Source organism: Crinia signifera, chromosome 4 (genome assembly GCF_055691185.1).
Source record: "Crinia signifera chromosome 4, ASM5569118v1, whole genome shotgun sequence".
Lineage (NCBI taxonomy): Eukaryota > Metazoa > Chordata > Amphibia > Anura > Myobatrachidae > Crinia > Crinia signifera.
The window spans coordinates 197,242,382-197,259,584 of record NC_139220.1 but is presented as its reverse complement, the minus strand read 5'-3'; the positions used below and the strand labels follow the sequence as shown (position 1 = coordinate 197,259,584).

The window sequence follows — 17,203 nt, the reverse complement described above, 5'->3', positions numbered from 1 at the left end:
CAATTAGGTTGTGGTGTCAAGGGCACTTTTGCAGAGTAAAATCTGTACATGTGCAGATCTCACACTGGGAGTTATACAGACCTGATCGCTTCTCTGCCAATTGGCAGAACCCTGCGATCAGATAGCCCCTGCCACACTCTAGTCAAATCCCACCATGTGCAAGGCGGCGAATGTCTGGCAAAATATCGCAGATCATCGGCTAGCTGCAAATCCATTCTCAACTCATGAAGCAATGATTTTTGTGTTTGTGCGTAACCCAGGACCTACTCGGCCAGTGTGATAGAAACAGGCTGATCGAGGCCAGAGCTAATGTCTCATACCCTCCCTGGAAACGCTCAGCGACCCTATTGCCAGCGACTTTTTGCCTGTGGGTACGCACCTTCAGGTAAACCAGGTTTCAGTCCCTTTTGCAATTCAGACTGAACCTACTTATCTGAATACCTCAGTCCGCATAGACACTTAACTACAGTTATGGGAGAATAGCCGAGATTTTCGAATCTTCTTTCCGTTTCCAGATCATTGCGGTCCTACGCCAACTGTGCCAAATGCAAAACTAGATTGGTTTGAATCAAGATATGTATTGGGACAAGAATTTTATTACAGTTTCCATGGCAATGGCCATGTCCAGTCCGGATCCCTAGGAGCTCTGAAATGTATGGATTGTAAGGGAAGTGCTAATTGGGTTAACGTAACTAATGGATGTATCCAAAGTGAGTATGAAACATGTGTGATCTGTTATTCTGCAGTCTGCACATTGCAAGTTGCGGTATTACAAAACAACATTATTTTTCAGATACATGGTTGCGGAAAAATTTTATTTTTATTATTATTATTATTTTAAAACTGTCTGTTTCTCTATCATCTTATTCTGCATTTGTTAAAATAATTTTATTTTGTTTTCTGCCATAACCTTGTAGCCTTTCTAACTATTGCACTTGGTCAGTGGGCGCTGCACCTCTGGTAATTGCTGATTTCAATTCCACTTTCTAACTAGTGGTCTTTGGCTTCAACATCTGCTCTCTACTCTCTTATAAAACTGGGCGGATTGATGATGTGATTCACACTGATTTAAGTCATTTTGGTCCAGCACATTGCTTTACAATGCTGGTAATTTCAGCATTGTGTAGCTGAGGGTGAGGTCATTAAGTCCCCCTTTGCGAATATGACATAAATCCAGTGGGTGCACAGCAGAGAATGATCTGAATTGATCCTCCTCCTGCACAAGCTGCTGTATAACACTTTTAGGCTTTGTATGCCATATCAGGATGGCTTTGAGTAACGCTACCTAGCTTCAAAGAAATGTTTTTTTGTTTTTTTTATTTACTTTATTGGCAAACTAAATAATTTCCACTATGGGGACAGTGAAAAATATCAGTGGAGAATTGAATGATGAATGAGCCCGTGACTAGGGAGTATTTATCAAAGCGTGGAGAGAGATGAAATGGTGTAACATAAGATACCAGCTTATCAACTGTCATTTTTGAAACACAGCCTCAGTCCTGTGAGTCATTACTGCCTCACAGCACTGAGGTCATGGGTTCAATTCCCACCACAGACCTAACTGAGTAGAGTTGATATATTCACCCCATACTTGCATGGGTTTCCTCCAGGTGCTCCAGTTTCCTCCCACAATCCAAATATACTGGTAGGTTAATTGGATCCCAAAAAAAATGAATACTAGTGAATGCATGTACATGGCTTGATGGGCTTAGTTTTCCTTATCTACTTATTTACTAAACTACAACTGGCTACAAATGCCCGTATTCATAGCTATTCGTAACCGTATATGTAAATTCGTATTTTCACATTTACAAATGCCAGTATATGGCTATTTGGATTCTTTTTCTATGTGTATTTGGAAATATGAATGCATAAGCCATCGAAAGAATACGTATGGAATTCACCATTCATTTGAATGGCGATTCCAAATTTACTACCAGGCCATATGTAAAATACGGCCAGTATTTGATCCTAAAATACACCTGTAATATACTCCTCTTTTTCCAAATGTATTTGGCTGAAGCCTTCTCTGTGTAAAAAAATAATAATAAAGAAATAAATAATTGTAAAAACCGTTGGATGGGCCCCCGCGCATAGCTATAACCAGCCCCGGCTCATAGTTGTAGAATACAGTTGTAGAATACATAGTTGTAGAATCCTGGTTGTAGAATACAGGAGGAAACCAAGTTGGGGTCCACTAGTATTTCTATAACCAGCACCAGGCTTATGTGCTGGTTCTGGTTCCCAAAATATGGGGGACAAAATGAATAGGGGTCCCCCCGTATTTTGACAACCAACACTGGACCGATATTCTGGTGTAAAAATAGATTGATAAACTATTGGGTTAAGCTTTCCCTGCATGCAGCTTAACCAATAGTGAAATAACACACAGACACATTACAAAATAAAACTTTAATTCATTCTACAATCACTCATACATACTTACCTATAGGTTCCAATGTAGACCCATACTCTTCTCCAGTAGAATTTATTATTTTTGTATTTTTTTTTTACACAGGGCAGCATTGCAAGGATCTAACTAATCCGTGCGATGCTTCCTCTTCATACATATTTGGCGGCTGTAAATACGGCCACCACATACGTATCCAAATGGATATGAGTATGCATGGATACGAACAGCTATGACTTCGGAAAATACGAATCGGGTGAATACGGCAGATTATTAAATTTACCCTATTCATGATTTTGAATTTAACCGAAATATGGCAGATGCCGGTCATATCCATTCATCGGCCATATCCTGGTATGTAAGTGTGTTTCCCCCTTTATCTCTCACAATTTTATGGCCCTCTCCATGCTTTGATAAATACCCCCACCCCCCAAGATTTTTTCAAAAGCTGATGAAAATGTTACGGTTATCTATAAATTAAATGGTTAGTATGGTTCTTCTTCTTGATGAGTTTCTTTTCCTTGTTCCATAGACAATCATGGATCATCTGTAACAACGACAATAATCTGGACAGGTACTGCTGCTTAGCGAGCCTTGTAACGCTACCTGACAGGCGTGCGAAGGCTCCAACACAGAAACCCTACAGCGAATATGTACACGTGCAGGGCTTCAACATCAGTCCTCCATGCGGGGGGGGAGGGGGGCGAGACAACTAGAATCGGGGCCTATGTGATGGATGACCATCGATGGTTTTACCTATTGATGGTCATCCATTTTATTTGACTGACTGATCCGTGCGATGATGCCACTTTATACGTTTTTGGCGGCTGTAAATACGGCCACCAAATACGTATACAAATTGATATGAATATGAATGTATGTGAACGGCTATGACTTTGGAAAATGTGAATTGGGTGAATACGGCAGATTAGTAAATTTGCCCTTTTCATGATTCGGATTTTCATTGAAATATGGCCGATGCTGATGCCGGTCATATACATTTGTACCAGGTATTGGCCATATCCCGACATGTTAGCATATTTGCCCCTTTATCTCTCACAATTTTATGTCCCTCTCCATGCTTTGATAAATACCCCCCCCCCCCCCCCCCCCCCTAGATTTTTTCAAAAGTAGATGAAAATGTTACGGTTATCTATAAATTAAATGGTTAGTATGGTTCTTCTTGATGAGTTTCTTTTCCTTGTTCCATAGACAATCATGAATCATCTGTAACAACGACAATAATCTGGACAGGTAATGTAAGAAGGGTTCCGGCATCTACAGTATGCTAAGATCTGTAGAATAGTAGTTTTCACTTTCACTACATCAGGTACAGTAAAACCAAGGTATCATGTGGCGCAGAGCCAACCTGAATCAGGCCCAAAGTTATTTCTTGGTGTCTTCTAGGCGGTTATACTTTGTTGCTGCTCATAGAACTCCTGTTCTGCGATTGATCAATTGTAACTGTGATTTAAATGTCTAGCATGCTCCAGCTGTTTGCATATATAGCATCACAAGTTTTTATGGTGTAGCACAAAGCTTGCTTTTAATTGAAGTTGTTTTCATGTATTTTGGCTTGGTTTTGATGCTCGGCTACAGTATCTATAGCCTTTGTTTTTGTAGAAAATATAGCATAATGCAGGACATAAACTTGTGATTGAATTGGCGTCCAAAGACATAGACATGTTTGACACTTGGTTATTGAATGGACCACAGTTTAAATGGTGTTCTGTCTTTGCCACTGTAGGTGGTCGATTTTTGAAGTACAATGCAGTTAGGACTGCTTTCCATAAGTCTCTAATCCAGATGCACATCACTTTCCATAGTCAGTGCACTTTCAGCGAGTGTTCTATAGTCGCTCTCACTCAAGCCTTTCGGCTCAGGCATGTAGGTAATTTTTTGGTTCTCTCTGTCTCTGGATGCTGACTTTGGAAAGGGGCAACATGTTTGCTAACACTTCATGCAAATTTCACATTCTGGTCTTTTGCCATCATCGATGGTTGCCATTTTTGGCGGTAATGTAACCAGCCATTGATGGTAACAGGAATAATACTGTAAGGCTCTACACAAAGAAACCAATTTGATAAATATTTATAGAAATGTATTAAAAACAGCATCATAGTTAATAAATGCATGCATGCATTAAAAAGCATATAAACACACCAAAAAAATTAGTAATAGGCTTATACTACTAAATAAAAAAATAAAAATAAATAATGAAAAATAATAAATTGGAGAGCCTGAACACATATGATAATCTTAAATACAGAAATTTCGGCGCTCTACCCCTAAATGAAAAATGAAGCGAGATCTGGGTTTAATCTCAAAAGTGATTTTTATTGTGCAAAAACACAGGTATAGTGGCGAAAAAAGTGGGTGCTTGGCAGTAAGTGCCAATATGGTGTATCAATTGAGTTTTGATTCTTTACTGTCAGGGTTGAACTGTCCCGGTCTCCTGCTGAGAAAAGACCCCCAAGGTTCTCCAGCTATGTCGCTAATGGTGTTATGCTGGTGGGGATAGTAGCTGGTCTACCTAATGGGGGTTAGGTCAGTAGGTCAGGGCGGTCAAAGCGTTCTGGACAGTGGGGTGGGGGGAGGGGGTTGGGGGAAATGAAAAACCAATACCGTTCCTGGAGAAGGCGGCTGAGATTGGTGACAGTTCACCAGAGTCAAGTGTCACGGGAGAAAACTGCAGTACGTTGGTGGGTGGTGAGCGTCTGTGCAGGTGGCACCGGAGGACGGCGTCCCTTACCTCGGGTGGTGCACCCGCACTGCCTGCGTAAATCCAAATAGAACTAAGATGGATTTATACTATGAAAACTTTTTCCCCTCGGGGCCTCAATATAGACAACGAGATCAAATCCATAGTGGGTAAAAAATAGATATCCCCCACTATTTTTCCCTCTATTTTTTACTAAAGTGCTTTCCCTTCACTTTAGCACTCCTACTCTACCACGCAATCCAATAATCATTTACATTATCCTAAACCCAGCACCCTTGTACATAAAGGGACCACTTTAATGCCTCAATATTTATCAGAACCACAAGCTCTACCTTTTCACTCCCAGCATGTCATTTAACAAATTCCACCGTCAGACTGCATGACAGAGACTGACTGACACCTGACCCAATCAACGTGCCAGAAATCAACTGACACCTGACCCAATCAGCGTGCCAGAAATCAACCAATCAGGAGGACCCATACCAGGCCTTGTCCCACCCTCCCTCCTTAACTACTGCAAGCAATCAACTACATGCATTAACTCCCTAGAAGAAGGCCCCCGGGCCGAAACGCGTTGGAGGCACAGCACATTTCTGACCATTCTGACACTCTCTCACATCTAAGTCTCCTTCACTTTCCGAAGTAGAGCACACGGAGCTCCGTCTGGCTAGGTACGCTCCCGGCGGACGAGATCTCGCGAGATCGCCCGACCCGGAAGTCATACCAGCCGGCGTTGAAGCACCGTGGAACCGGAGCTGCAGGAGCAGCCCGGCACCAACAGCGCCCACCAGCAGAAGCAAGCCGCCAATGAGGATCGAGACGCAGGCAGTGCGGGTGCACCACCCGAGGTAAGGGACGCCGTCCTCCGGTGCCACCTGCACAGACGCTCACCACCCACCAACGTACTGCAGTTTTCTCCCGTGACACTTGACTCTGGTGAACTGTCACCAATCTCAGCCGCCTTCTCCAGGAACGGTATTGGTTTTTCATTTCCCCCAACCCCCTCCCCCCACCCCACTGTCCAGAACGCTTTGACCGCCCTGACCTACTGACCTAACCCCCATTAGGTAGACCAGCTACTATCCCCACCAGCATAACACCATTAGCGACATAGCTGGAGAACCTTGGGGGTCTTTTCTCAGCAGGAGACCGGGACAGTTCAACCCTGACAGTAAAGAATCAAAACTCAAGTGATACACCATATTGGCACTTACTGCCAAGCACCCACTTTTTTCGCCACTATACCTGTGTTTTTGCACAATAAAAATCACTTTTGAGATTAAACCCAGATCTCGCTTCATTTTTCATTTAGGGGTAGAGCGCCGAAATTTCTGTATTTATTCTTAACCTTTGCAGGCTGATCACCTGCATATTTACAGCAGCTAACCCCGCACATTCGCACTTAGTGCGCAGTTTCACAAATCCTTTTTATCTTGACCTGTGTAACGATCAAGTGTACTGCAGCATAAGTCTACACATGGGCCTCACTGACATTAGACTCAATAGGGAAGGGAGAGCAGAAACATTCTTCTCCTCCCTAACAGAACAAAACCCCAACACAGAAGCAACCACCTTTTGTGATACATTCTTAAATCTAGAAAAATTAATAAACAAGGAAACCAAGTTATGGTGGGATACACACACACTTAACTGGTACATACAAAACAATTTAATACCTAAAGGACTCACCATTATCAAAGCACCCACTCATAACCAGGAAGACCTTACATTTATGAACAAATGGGGGGAGATTCTCAAAGACTGCTCATTTAAACTGATGCAGTTACTCATAGAAGACAACAACATCAAGCTAGAGACACTCGACAGAGAAATAAAAACTCTAGACAAGACTTTAGATCCCTACAAAAAAGAGGAACACTTTATAAATCTAGCAGAGCTCACTAGTTCAAAATTAAGAAAGACAGAAACCACAATTATAGAGAACAAGAGAAACAAAATACTCAGGGATAAGTTTAATATCAAAAAACCAATTGATAGAAACAAGAAAAGACCACACACCACCTTGAAACATAAACATCTACTGCCTCTGCCAGTACAGACAGACCCCCAAAAATTCACCAATAGGAAGACTTTGACCTACCAACAATATATGTCCAAGATTCACAAGCACATAGAAACAAGCCAAGACCTACCTAAACCAACCGAAAACTCAGAAATTAACGACGAAAACACCACTACAGACTCGGACACCTCATTCTCCGTCCACGAGACAGAAGAAATTCCCAACTACCCCAGACTAGCAAGACTATCCCTAGGCCTGGGGTGGAACACCAGTGACATCTCAAACATCTCAACCCACATAGTAGAAACACAGTACCCCACCAGCCCGTCCAGACAAATACCTACACAAACACATTCACCTGACAGGACAAATACACGGGACTCCGACGTAAATAAAGAACAAGACTCACTGACAAGCTTCTCAATACATCATAGTCTAGAGACCGAAAACACTGACATCGCTATACCTACACCTACTGATCATCCAGCTGGAACCACCGCAGTGACCACACCCAGGACAGAAACTACACCACAAACATGTGCAAAATACCACCCAGTTTTTTTAGGGAACCCGCCACCCAGGACAACACAAACACAAAGGAAGACCGGCAAACGCACTACAGCTCAAAAAAACAAGGAGGGGGTGTAGGGGAGGAGAAAAAAACAAAAAGAAACAGAGTCAGGACACAGAGACACAACTAGGGAAAGGAATTTTCAACCTCAGTAACCATACACTGACACCTGACCATTTACGTTTACTAGACAAAGGTTTAAAATTCGCACCCACGAACAAACTAGACAAATTCCAAACCTACCTAGACCTACACAACTTCACCCGCAAATTAGCCCTTAAAAAATACTTTTCCTCAACAATACCAACACAAGTAAGAAACGAAACAGACACATACAAACACACTAGCTTAAAACCACCATCCACCTTCTACCCTAGTCACATGAACGGTCCACAAATCAATGCATTCACAAAAATGGTCGAAAAAGACCTAGAACAATTACACCTCCACAATACCAGGAACAACCTAACCAATAAGGAATACTCCGCCCTGAAAGATCTACAAGACTTACATTCCATCATAATCAAACCTGCTGATAAGGGCGGAGGTATTGTTGTTCTGAACAAGGAGGACTATCTCACAGAAGCACACAGACTACTCAACGACGAACAGACATACAGTAAACTAACAAGAGATCCAACAGAACATTTTCAAAGAGAGCTAGAAAAACACATACGATCAGGACTACACACAGGAATATTGAACCAACAGGAGTACAAATTCATCCAGAAACAGCACCCGGTAATCCCAGTATTCTATTACTTGCCAAAGATTCATAAAGACCCCATACACCCACCAGGCAGACCAATAGTATCGGGCATTAATTCACTCACCACCAACCTGTCAGAATACATAGACACATTACTGCAGCCATACGTACAAACACAACAATCTCACCTGAAGGACAGCACACAAATCCTCAACAAACTAAAAGACATCAAGTGGGAGGAAGATATGTGGCTAGTAACATCAGACGTCACTTCATTATACACCGTAATAGACCACCAACAGGGAACAGACAGCATTGACTACCACCTCAGGAAAGACCCCAATATGACACCAGAACAACGCAAATTCATTACAGACAGCATACTATTCATCCTAAGACACAACTACCTCTGGTTTGAGGATCAATTTTACATCCAACACACAGGGACCGCGATGGGCACGAGATTCGCCCCAAGTTACGCCAATCTGTTCATGAGTTGGTGGGAGGATTGTCACATCTGGCAGGGCGAACACATTGGGGCGAATCTCGTGCTCTGGTCGCGGTATATAGATGACGTTTTCTTCATATGGCGTGGTCCAGAACACACTTTACAGCAATTCCTGACGAACATGGACAAAAATAACAACAACTTAAGATTCACCCACAAATACAGTAAAACCGAGGTAGAATTTCTTGATCTAAACATATTTATAGAAGACCAACAACTGCATACTAAAACCTACAGAAAATCAGTAGATGTTAATAGTTTTATACACTCCACCAGCTGGCATCACCCAAATTGGCTAAGAGCAATACCCAAAGGACAATTTATTAGACTGAGACGCAACTGCTCAAATATCAAAGACTTCCAGACACAAAGCGCACAACTCACTACACAATTTACAGACAAAAAATACAACCCAGACTCAGTAGAATCAGCCTATCATGAAGTACACCAATACAATAGGGAAGACCTGTTAAAATACAAAGAAAAACAAGACAAACCCCAGGAAATTAGATTCATAACAGAATATTCCCAACACTCCAAAGCACTCCAGCATATATTACGCAAACACTGGCCACTACTCAAAGAAGACGACCAAATAGCAGACCTTCTCCCAACACACCCCAGAATTACATTCAGAAAAGCACCAGACATCAGAAGCAAATTAACAAACAACCATATCCCCCCACAACGTACAATACAAACCACAATTGACAAACACAACGAAAAAGGAGGCCACTACTACTGCGGCACATGCGTAGGCTGCATTAACGGGAAAAAAAGAAGTACCAAACCCATCACTGAGTTCACATCCACAAGCACACAAACCAGCTATAAAATAAAGACCCAAATCACTTGCAACAGCAAAGGAATTATTTATCTACTAGAATGCCCATGTCATAAACAATACATCGGTCGCACCATCAGACAACTCAGAATACGCATAGGGGAGCACATCCGCAAAATTAAAACTGGGGCAGATGACCATAACTTATCTAAGCACTTTCAAGAACACCATGACAGTAACCCAGCTGGCCTAAATTTCATAGGAATACAAGAAGTCCCGCAAAACTGGAGGGGGGGAGACTATATCCACCGCATCAATAAAATAGAACTAAGATGGATTTATACTATGAAAACTTTTTCCCCTCGGGGCCTCAATATAGACAACGAGATCAAATCCATAGTGGGTAAAAAATAGATATCCCCCACTATTTTTCCCTCTATTTTTTACTAAAGTGCTTTCCCTTCACTTTAGCACTCCTACTCTACCACGCAATCCAATAATCATTTACATTATCCTAAACCCAGCACCCTTGTACATAAAGGGACCACTTTAATGCCTCAATATTTATCAGAACCACAAGCTCTACCTTTTCACTCCCAGCATGTCATTTAACAAATTCCACCGTCAGACTGCATGACAGAGACTGACTGACACCTGACCCAATCAACGTGCCAGAAATCAACTGACACCTGACCCAATCAGCGTGCCAGAAATCAACCAATCAGGAGGACCCATACCAGGCCTTGTCCCACCCTCCCTCCTTAACTACTGCAAGCAATCAACTACATGCATTAACTCCCTAGAAGAAGGCCCCCGGGCCGAAACGCGTTGGAGGCACAGCACATTTCTGACCATTCTGACACTCTCTCACATCTAAGTCTCCTTCACTTTCCGAAGTAGAGCACACGGAGCTCCGTCTGGCTAGGTACGCTCCCGGCGGACGAGATCTCGCGAGATCGCCCGACCCGGAAGTCATACCAGCCGGCGTTGAAGCACCGTGGAACCGGAGCTGCAGGAGCAGCCCGGCACCAACAGCGCCCACCAGCAGAAGCAAGCCGCAAACGAGGATCGAGACGCAGGCAGTGCGGGTGCACCACCCGAGGTAAGGGACGCCGTCCTCCGGTGCCACCTGCACAGACGCTCACCACCCACCAACGTACTGCAGTTTTCTCCCGTGACACTTGACTCTGGTGAACTGTCACCAATCTCAGCCGCCTTCTCCAGGAACGGTATTGGTTTTTCATTTCCCCCAACCCCCTCCCCCCACCCCACTGTCCAGAACGCTTTGACCGCCCTGACCTACTGACCTAACCCCCATTAGGTAGACCAGCTACTATCCCCACCAGCATAACACCATTAGCGACATAGCTGGAGAACCTTGGGGGTCTTTTCTCAGCAGGAGACCGGGACAGTTCAACCCTGACAGTAAAGAATCAAAACTCAAGTGATACACCATATTGGCACTTACTGCCAAGCACCCACTTTTTTCGCCACTATACCTGTGTTTTTGCACAATAAAAATCACTTTTGAGATTAAACCCAGATCTCGCTTCATTTTTCATTTAGGGGTAGAGCGCCGAAATTTCTGTATTTATTCTTAACCTTTGCAGGCTGATCACCTGCATATTTACAGCAGCTAACCCCGCACATTCGCACTTAGTGCGCAGTTTCACAAATCCTTTTTATCTTGACATATGATAATCTTGGCCGGGAGTGGCTGAGTCAATGGGGCTGGAGCTCTTGCATATTGTTTCCAGATGAACATATATAATTCATCGTCCTCCCAATATATTAAGCGTAATGGTGTTTTGTACAAGATGTTACGCACACATCCACAGTCTTAATACTGCTAGTACCAGGAGCCCGGGATCCGGGTCCCAATGTCTGCAGTGTTTTCTGCTCCTGGCTATTGCCAATGGTGGGGGTGGCCAGTTGTCAGACCAATAGTTTAATGTGCCGCTGATCACACGTCAGCACGACCTAGCCAGAGATTAGGTGACGCCAGCACAACACTGGTAAAGCGGTTGCGGCTGTGAGTACTGTGTGCACAGTGTAGCTGAGCCGCGAATCAGAGGGTATCAGCTCCGTTAGTGAAAAGGCGGCTGCAGCTGTAAACACCATATGCACGGGGACCCGCTGTTGGTAAATAGCAAATAATAGAGAACACGATGTTGGCAATAATGTCCCGCATGTTTACCAAGGTGCCAGGTATAGTGTGGATCCTCAAAGACAAGTTTAGCCGCGCTCAGGGTGGCTTTATCAATTTGATTTCAGGATGGTAACAGCCTATGGTCCTAATTCTGGTTGGCTCGCTAAGCAGCGATAGTTTGCTGCTTAGCGAGCCTTGGAACGCTACCTGCGAACAGGGCCGCCGACAGGGGGGGGTCTGGTGGTACTTGAGTCCTGGGCCCGATGCTCGTAGAGCCCGTGCAGATCTATCCCCAGCAGCATCCCCCGACCCTTCACTTTTCTTGTACACCACCCGCCGTCCACATGCAGGCTGCAGCCGGGCCCGGCAGTGAGCCCGCCTGGCTCAGGGTTAATTTCAGGCCGCGGTGCATCCTGCGCCATCACATCCTGCACGACAAGCCGGCTGCCAGGACTCGGAGCCTTCACACCAGAAGCCCACACAGCGCGGCCTGTCATAATGACGTCACGTCGCGTGTGACAATGAGGAGCAGCGCAGCAGTCACGAACCTTGCTGCATGCTGCTGCCTGGAGAGAGAGAGAGAGAGAGAGAGAGAGAGAGAGAGGAGCTGCCAGCCACCCTGGCCCACCCCAGCCCTTCCAAGACTGGACTGGAGAGTCTCTCGACTGACAAATGAAGGTACTAAAACTAATTAATTCAAAGTCCCCAGCCCACTGCCCACCAATGTGTATATTTGTATATTTCCACTGCCCACCAATGTATATATATATATTTTTATGCCCACTGCCCACAACATATATCTTTTTCTATGCCCACTGCCCACCAATGTATATATATTTTTATATGCCCACTGCCCACAACGTATATATTTTAATATGCCCACTGCCCACCAATGTGTACATATATTTATATACCCACTGCCCACCAATATTTATATATTTATATGCCCACTGCTACCAATGTATATTTATTTAAACACCACTGCCCGCCAACGTTTATTAATAATAGGTGGTAACGCAGGCCAGCAATGAATATGTTACCGCGGTACTTGTGGAATATCTGTGCGACGCGATTGGACCCGATTTTCGGGGTTTTTGTATGTTCCTTGTACAATGTACAAATCGATCCCATCGCATGCCATTATAATGGCATGCGATGCGATACGACGCGACCGACCCGATTTTTACATTGGAACCAATGTTAAATGGTCCCTCAGACCCGATTTAACATTGGACCCAATGTTAAATTCCCCCCAGACCCGATTTTTTAATTGTATACCCACCCTGATTATGAGGTCAAATGCCCCCCCATTGTTAATGCCACCCCACGATCAACGCCAACCCGAAGCGCAGCGAGCCCGCGCGGGGCGGTGGTACGCGTCCTCCAAACTTTTCATACCCCCACTATCCACATCGGCGTGGAGTTGATTTTATATAGTGTGGCGAGCGCAGCGAGCCACCGAGTCCGAAGCGTGGCGAGCGCAGCGAGCACCGTGAGGGGACGCGTAATACGTGTGAAGTAATGTGCGTCCCATCGCGGGGCTTGCTGCGCTCGCCACACTATATAAAATCAACTCCACGCCGACGTGGATAGTGGGGGTATGAAAAAGTTGGGGGACACGTACCGCCGCCCCTCGCGGGCTCGCTGCGCTTCGGGTTGCCGTTGATCGTGGAGTGGCGTTAACAATGGGGGGGGGGCATTTAACATTGTAATCAGCCATCAGGGTGGCTGTACAATGAAAAATCGGGTTGAATCAGTCGCATCGCATGCGATTTGGTCGCATGCGATTCGACCGATTTTTCCGACCCGATGTCAAAATCGGGCGCCCAGATATTACACAAGTACCGTTACCGCCTATTATTAATAAACATTGGTGGGCAGTGGTGTTTAAATAAATATACATTGGTAGCAGTGGGCATATAAAAATATAAATATTGGTGGGCAGTGGGCATATAAATATATGTCCACATTGGTGGGCAGTGGGCATATTCAAATATATACGTTGTGGGCAGTGGGCATAGAAAAATATAAATAATAAGGACCTGCCTAAAATATATATATATTTTTAACAGGGGGGGGGGGGGGGGCCTTCCTATTTTGTCAGTCCTGGGCCCCACAAAAATGATATGCATATGATCTACAGTTACGTGTGCTGGTACAAATTCTGGTAAGGTGCCCATACACGGTGCGATGATCACAACCGTTATGGGCTGCATTGCATTGCATGCGTTTTGCATGCGATGCAATGAGATCCGCGGGCAGTATAGAAAGTATGTGCAAAAGTATGTGCAGCACATACTTTTTGTACTGTGTGATGCGATGCCCGCATGGTGCAAGGGCACCTGTACTTTTGCAGAATTGGCACAGCAACTAAGGCAACTGAAGCCATACATTGCGGCAACTTCTCTCTGAGAATTTGCACACAATGCTCCCTTGTGCCAAGCCAAGCACCCATCCAAGTCTGCCCGGCTCAGAAGCAATACAAGAGATTGCTTCTGCAGCAGGGGTGACTTGGGGGGTCCGGTGCGATGCACATGGGACCATGCATAGCATCAGACCCGCAGTCAGTCATCTGCAATGTGGGTTCTTTTCCTGTCATTGTTTGCTGCAATTACAGCAAAAGAGCCTTAATGTCTCTGAAAATGTGCCTGTTCCATTCCATTATGTTATATCAATATCTTTCGCCACAAAATGTTATTTCATTTTGTATGGATTCTACAAAATTGCATTGGGTGTCCTATAAGTGAGTGTCAAAATAAGCAAATTGCTTAAGACACTGGTCTAATCTAAAGGCCCCCATACACTTATCCAATTTGGGCCGATTTCCCTCGATTCAGACTGATCGGGTGTGATTGACACCCCATCCAACCTGATGTGTTTGTCTGATGCAGAGGACACTGCGGACTGCCCGCCCCGCACAATGCTGCACCCACAGCTTGGTTCTCCTGCCCCCCCACAGATTCCCAGGAGTTAAGGCCCACATATACTATGCGATTTGGGCATGATTTCACCCGATTCAGATGAATCGGGCCGTGAAATCGGCCCAAATCGCACTTGTAGACATGCCGTCCGATCCGATACGCGGTCCAGAATCGGGGTCGGGAGGTCGGATGGGCTGCACATAAGATTTGCTAAATCTTATGCGCAGCCCGGTCCCGGAGCCGTGCGGGGAACGACAGCGGGCAGGGGATTCCGGCTAATAGAGAGCCAGGCAGGGGGAGCAGGGGGAGGCTGCATAGGGAGCCCTGCAGGAGGAAGCTGTTGCGGACAGTGCCAGCGGGAGCAGGGAGGAGCAGATAACTTGAAAAGAAAAACCACCCATATAGATGGGTGTGGTACAGGGATCCCAACAGTCATTAGCCCGACTGGCCGGACCCAGACAGCATGGTGCGCGCAACTAAGCCCCTTGCAGGCTCGCCACGCTGCGGGCTTGCATCGCTCGCCACCTATTCTATTCTCCCTCTATGGGGGTCGTGGACCCCCATGAGGGAAAATAGCAGGTGGCCGTCGGGAACCCGGCTGTCAGTGTTTTGACAGTCGGGATCCCGACGTTGGGTAAATGCCTGTCGGGATCCTGACTGTCACCCCATACAGATGACTAGGAAGCCATTGATTGGCTGAGACCTCTCTCAGCCAACCAGCGAGATTGGCTGAGAGGCGCCTACGTCTTATTATTTATTATTATTTATTTATTAATAGTTTCTTATATAGCGCATACATATTCCGCATCGCTTTACAAAGTATAGTTCAACATTCACATCAGTCCCTGCCCCAGTGGAGCTTACAATCTATATTCCCTACCACATGTACACGCACACACAGACATTCTAGGGTTAATTTTTTTTGTTGGGAGCCAATTAACTTACCAGTATATTTTTGGATTGTGGGAGGAAACCGAAGTACCCGGAGTAAACCCGCGCAAGTACGGGGAGAATATACAAACTCCGCACAGTTAGAGCCATGGTGGAAATCAAACCCATGACCTCAGTGCTGTGAGGCAGTAATGCTAACCATTACACCGTCCGTGCTGTCGTGTCTTGCCAATCACCTTAGGAATGGCTGTGCACGTATTATATCTGCCCCACCTGCAGTATAACATAGTTTTGCCCAATTTTTATTTTATTTTTTGCTTTGCTTTGCTTGCAAATCAGAATCAGGCCCACAGTGCTGAACAGCTTAACTGATATTTAGATAAAAATGCAAGATAACCATGGTTTCACTAAATGTTATTTAGGCTCCAAGTTTAAAATACAGTAAATTAATTTATAAATCAACCTCTGTTTCTTGTTACAGCTGCATACATCACTCTTAGTGTTATTTTGCTTGTCGTGGTCATATTGTTATTATCATTCTATGGAAAAGGACAATGGTGTGTATTATTGCATAATATACAGTATTTTTTATGTTAATGTAAATGTACTTCTTTGATTATTACAAATAAAGTAACCAACTATTCCCCATAGTTAATGAAATCGTATATTCCTTTAGAATATGCTCTCTCATGGGCAGGACCCTCGTTCCTCATGTGCTTTTCCTTCTCTTATTAAAACATCTGTGATGGCACCAAAGCCTCTGCATTTCTGCCACGCTGATAGTTATTCCAGTGCCCTCTGCGGATGCAGCTATGTGTGTGTATCCTGTACTTGTCCTCTATTGTATTCCACTGTAGTTCACTGTTTTGCTTATTTGCTTATGTACTCTGTAATTGGGGGCTACGGATCCATTGGGGCTCCATGTAATTAATAATATATTAAAATAAATTATTGTTTTTTTTCTGTGCAGTATTTGGCCATCCTGTCTTCATGACTGAAAAGATCACTGGGCTCTGTTACTTTGCTAAGAAACAGGCACCTTAGTACCTTATGTTTTCTTTAAAACCCATGCGTTGGTGCAATCTTCGATTTTACAATAAGATATCGGGCTGATTCCAAGTGATATGTTGCTCTATCCGTCCATCTGTATGACAATGACACCAACGTCTGCCGGGGAACAAAGAAGAAAAGAGTGCAAAGTTGTATATGATGGGTATAAAGATCGTTATTCCCTTTTATTTTAAATACACATTGCATAGAAGAAAAATTTTTTTTTTATAAACCAATGATATACATGTAAAGACAATGCAATATAAAAATTGTATATAAAAATGTACAATTCCTAAAGGCACACTCTATTATACTTCCTATTGGTGATGATAAATTGGTCTGCAATTTTTGATAAGGAAAAAGGTCCGCTTCACCTACAAAGAGAAGAACTGGGCGCCCCCCCATTGTCTTTATCCATTCCTAACTGGATAAGCATGGGTCCACTGTCGCAGTGCAATATTGAAT

At 44.4% G+C, this 17,203-nt stretch overlaps 1 protein-coding gene across 5 annotated transcripts in view; it reads left to right on the top strand.

The window, feature by feature from the left end:
- The window catches only part of LOC146072500 (uncharacterized), a 44,317-nt gene extending 27,345 nt beyond the window's left edge, over positions 1–16,972 (top strand). Inside the window, exons 4-8 of one of the 5 annotated variants that reach the window (XM_083179725.1) lie at positions 516–710; positions 2,943–2,984; positions 3,623–3,664; positions 16,170–16,245; positions 16,659–16,972. In XM_083179725.1, the coding sequence (XP_083035851.1) occupies positions 516–710; positions 2,943–2,984; positions 3,623–3,664; positions 16,170–16,245; positions 16,659–16,686 (383 nt within the window). In that variant the 3' untranslated portion in view covers positions 16,687–16,972. The remainder of the gene's footprint in view (positions 1–515; positions 711–2,942; positions 2,985–3,622; positions 3,665–16,169; positions 16,246–16,658) is intronic. The other 4 variants (XM_083179728.1, XM_083179727.1, XM_083179726.1 and 1 more) reach the window with 4 other exon arrangements.
- Positions 16,973–17,203: the final 231 nt, after the last annotated feature.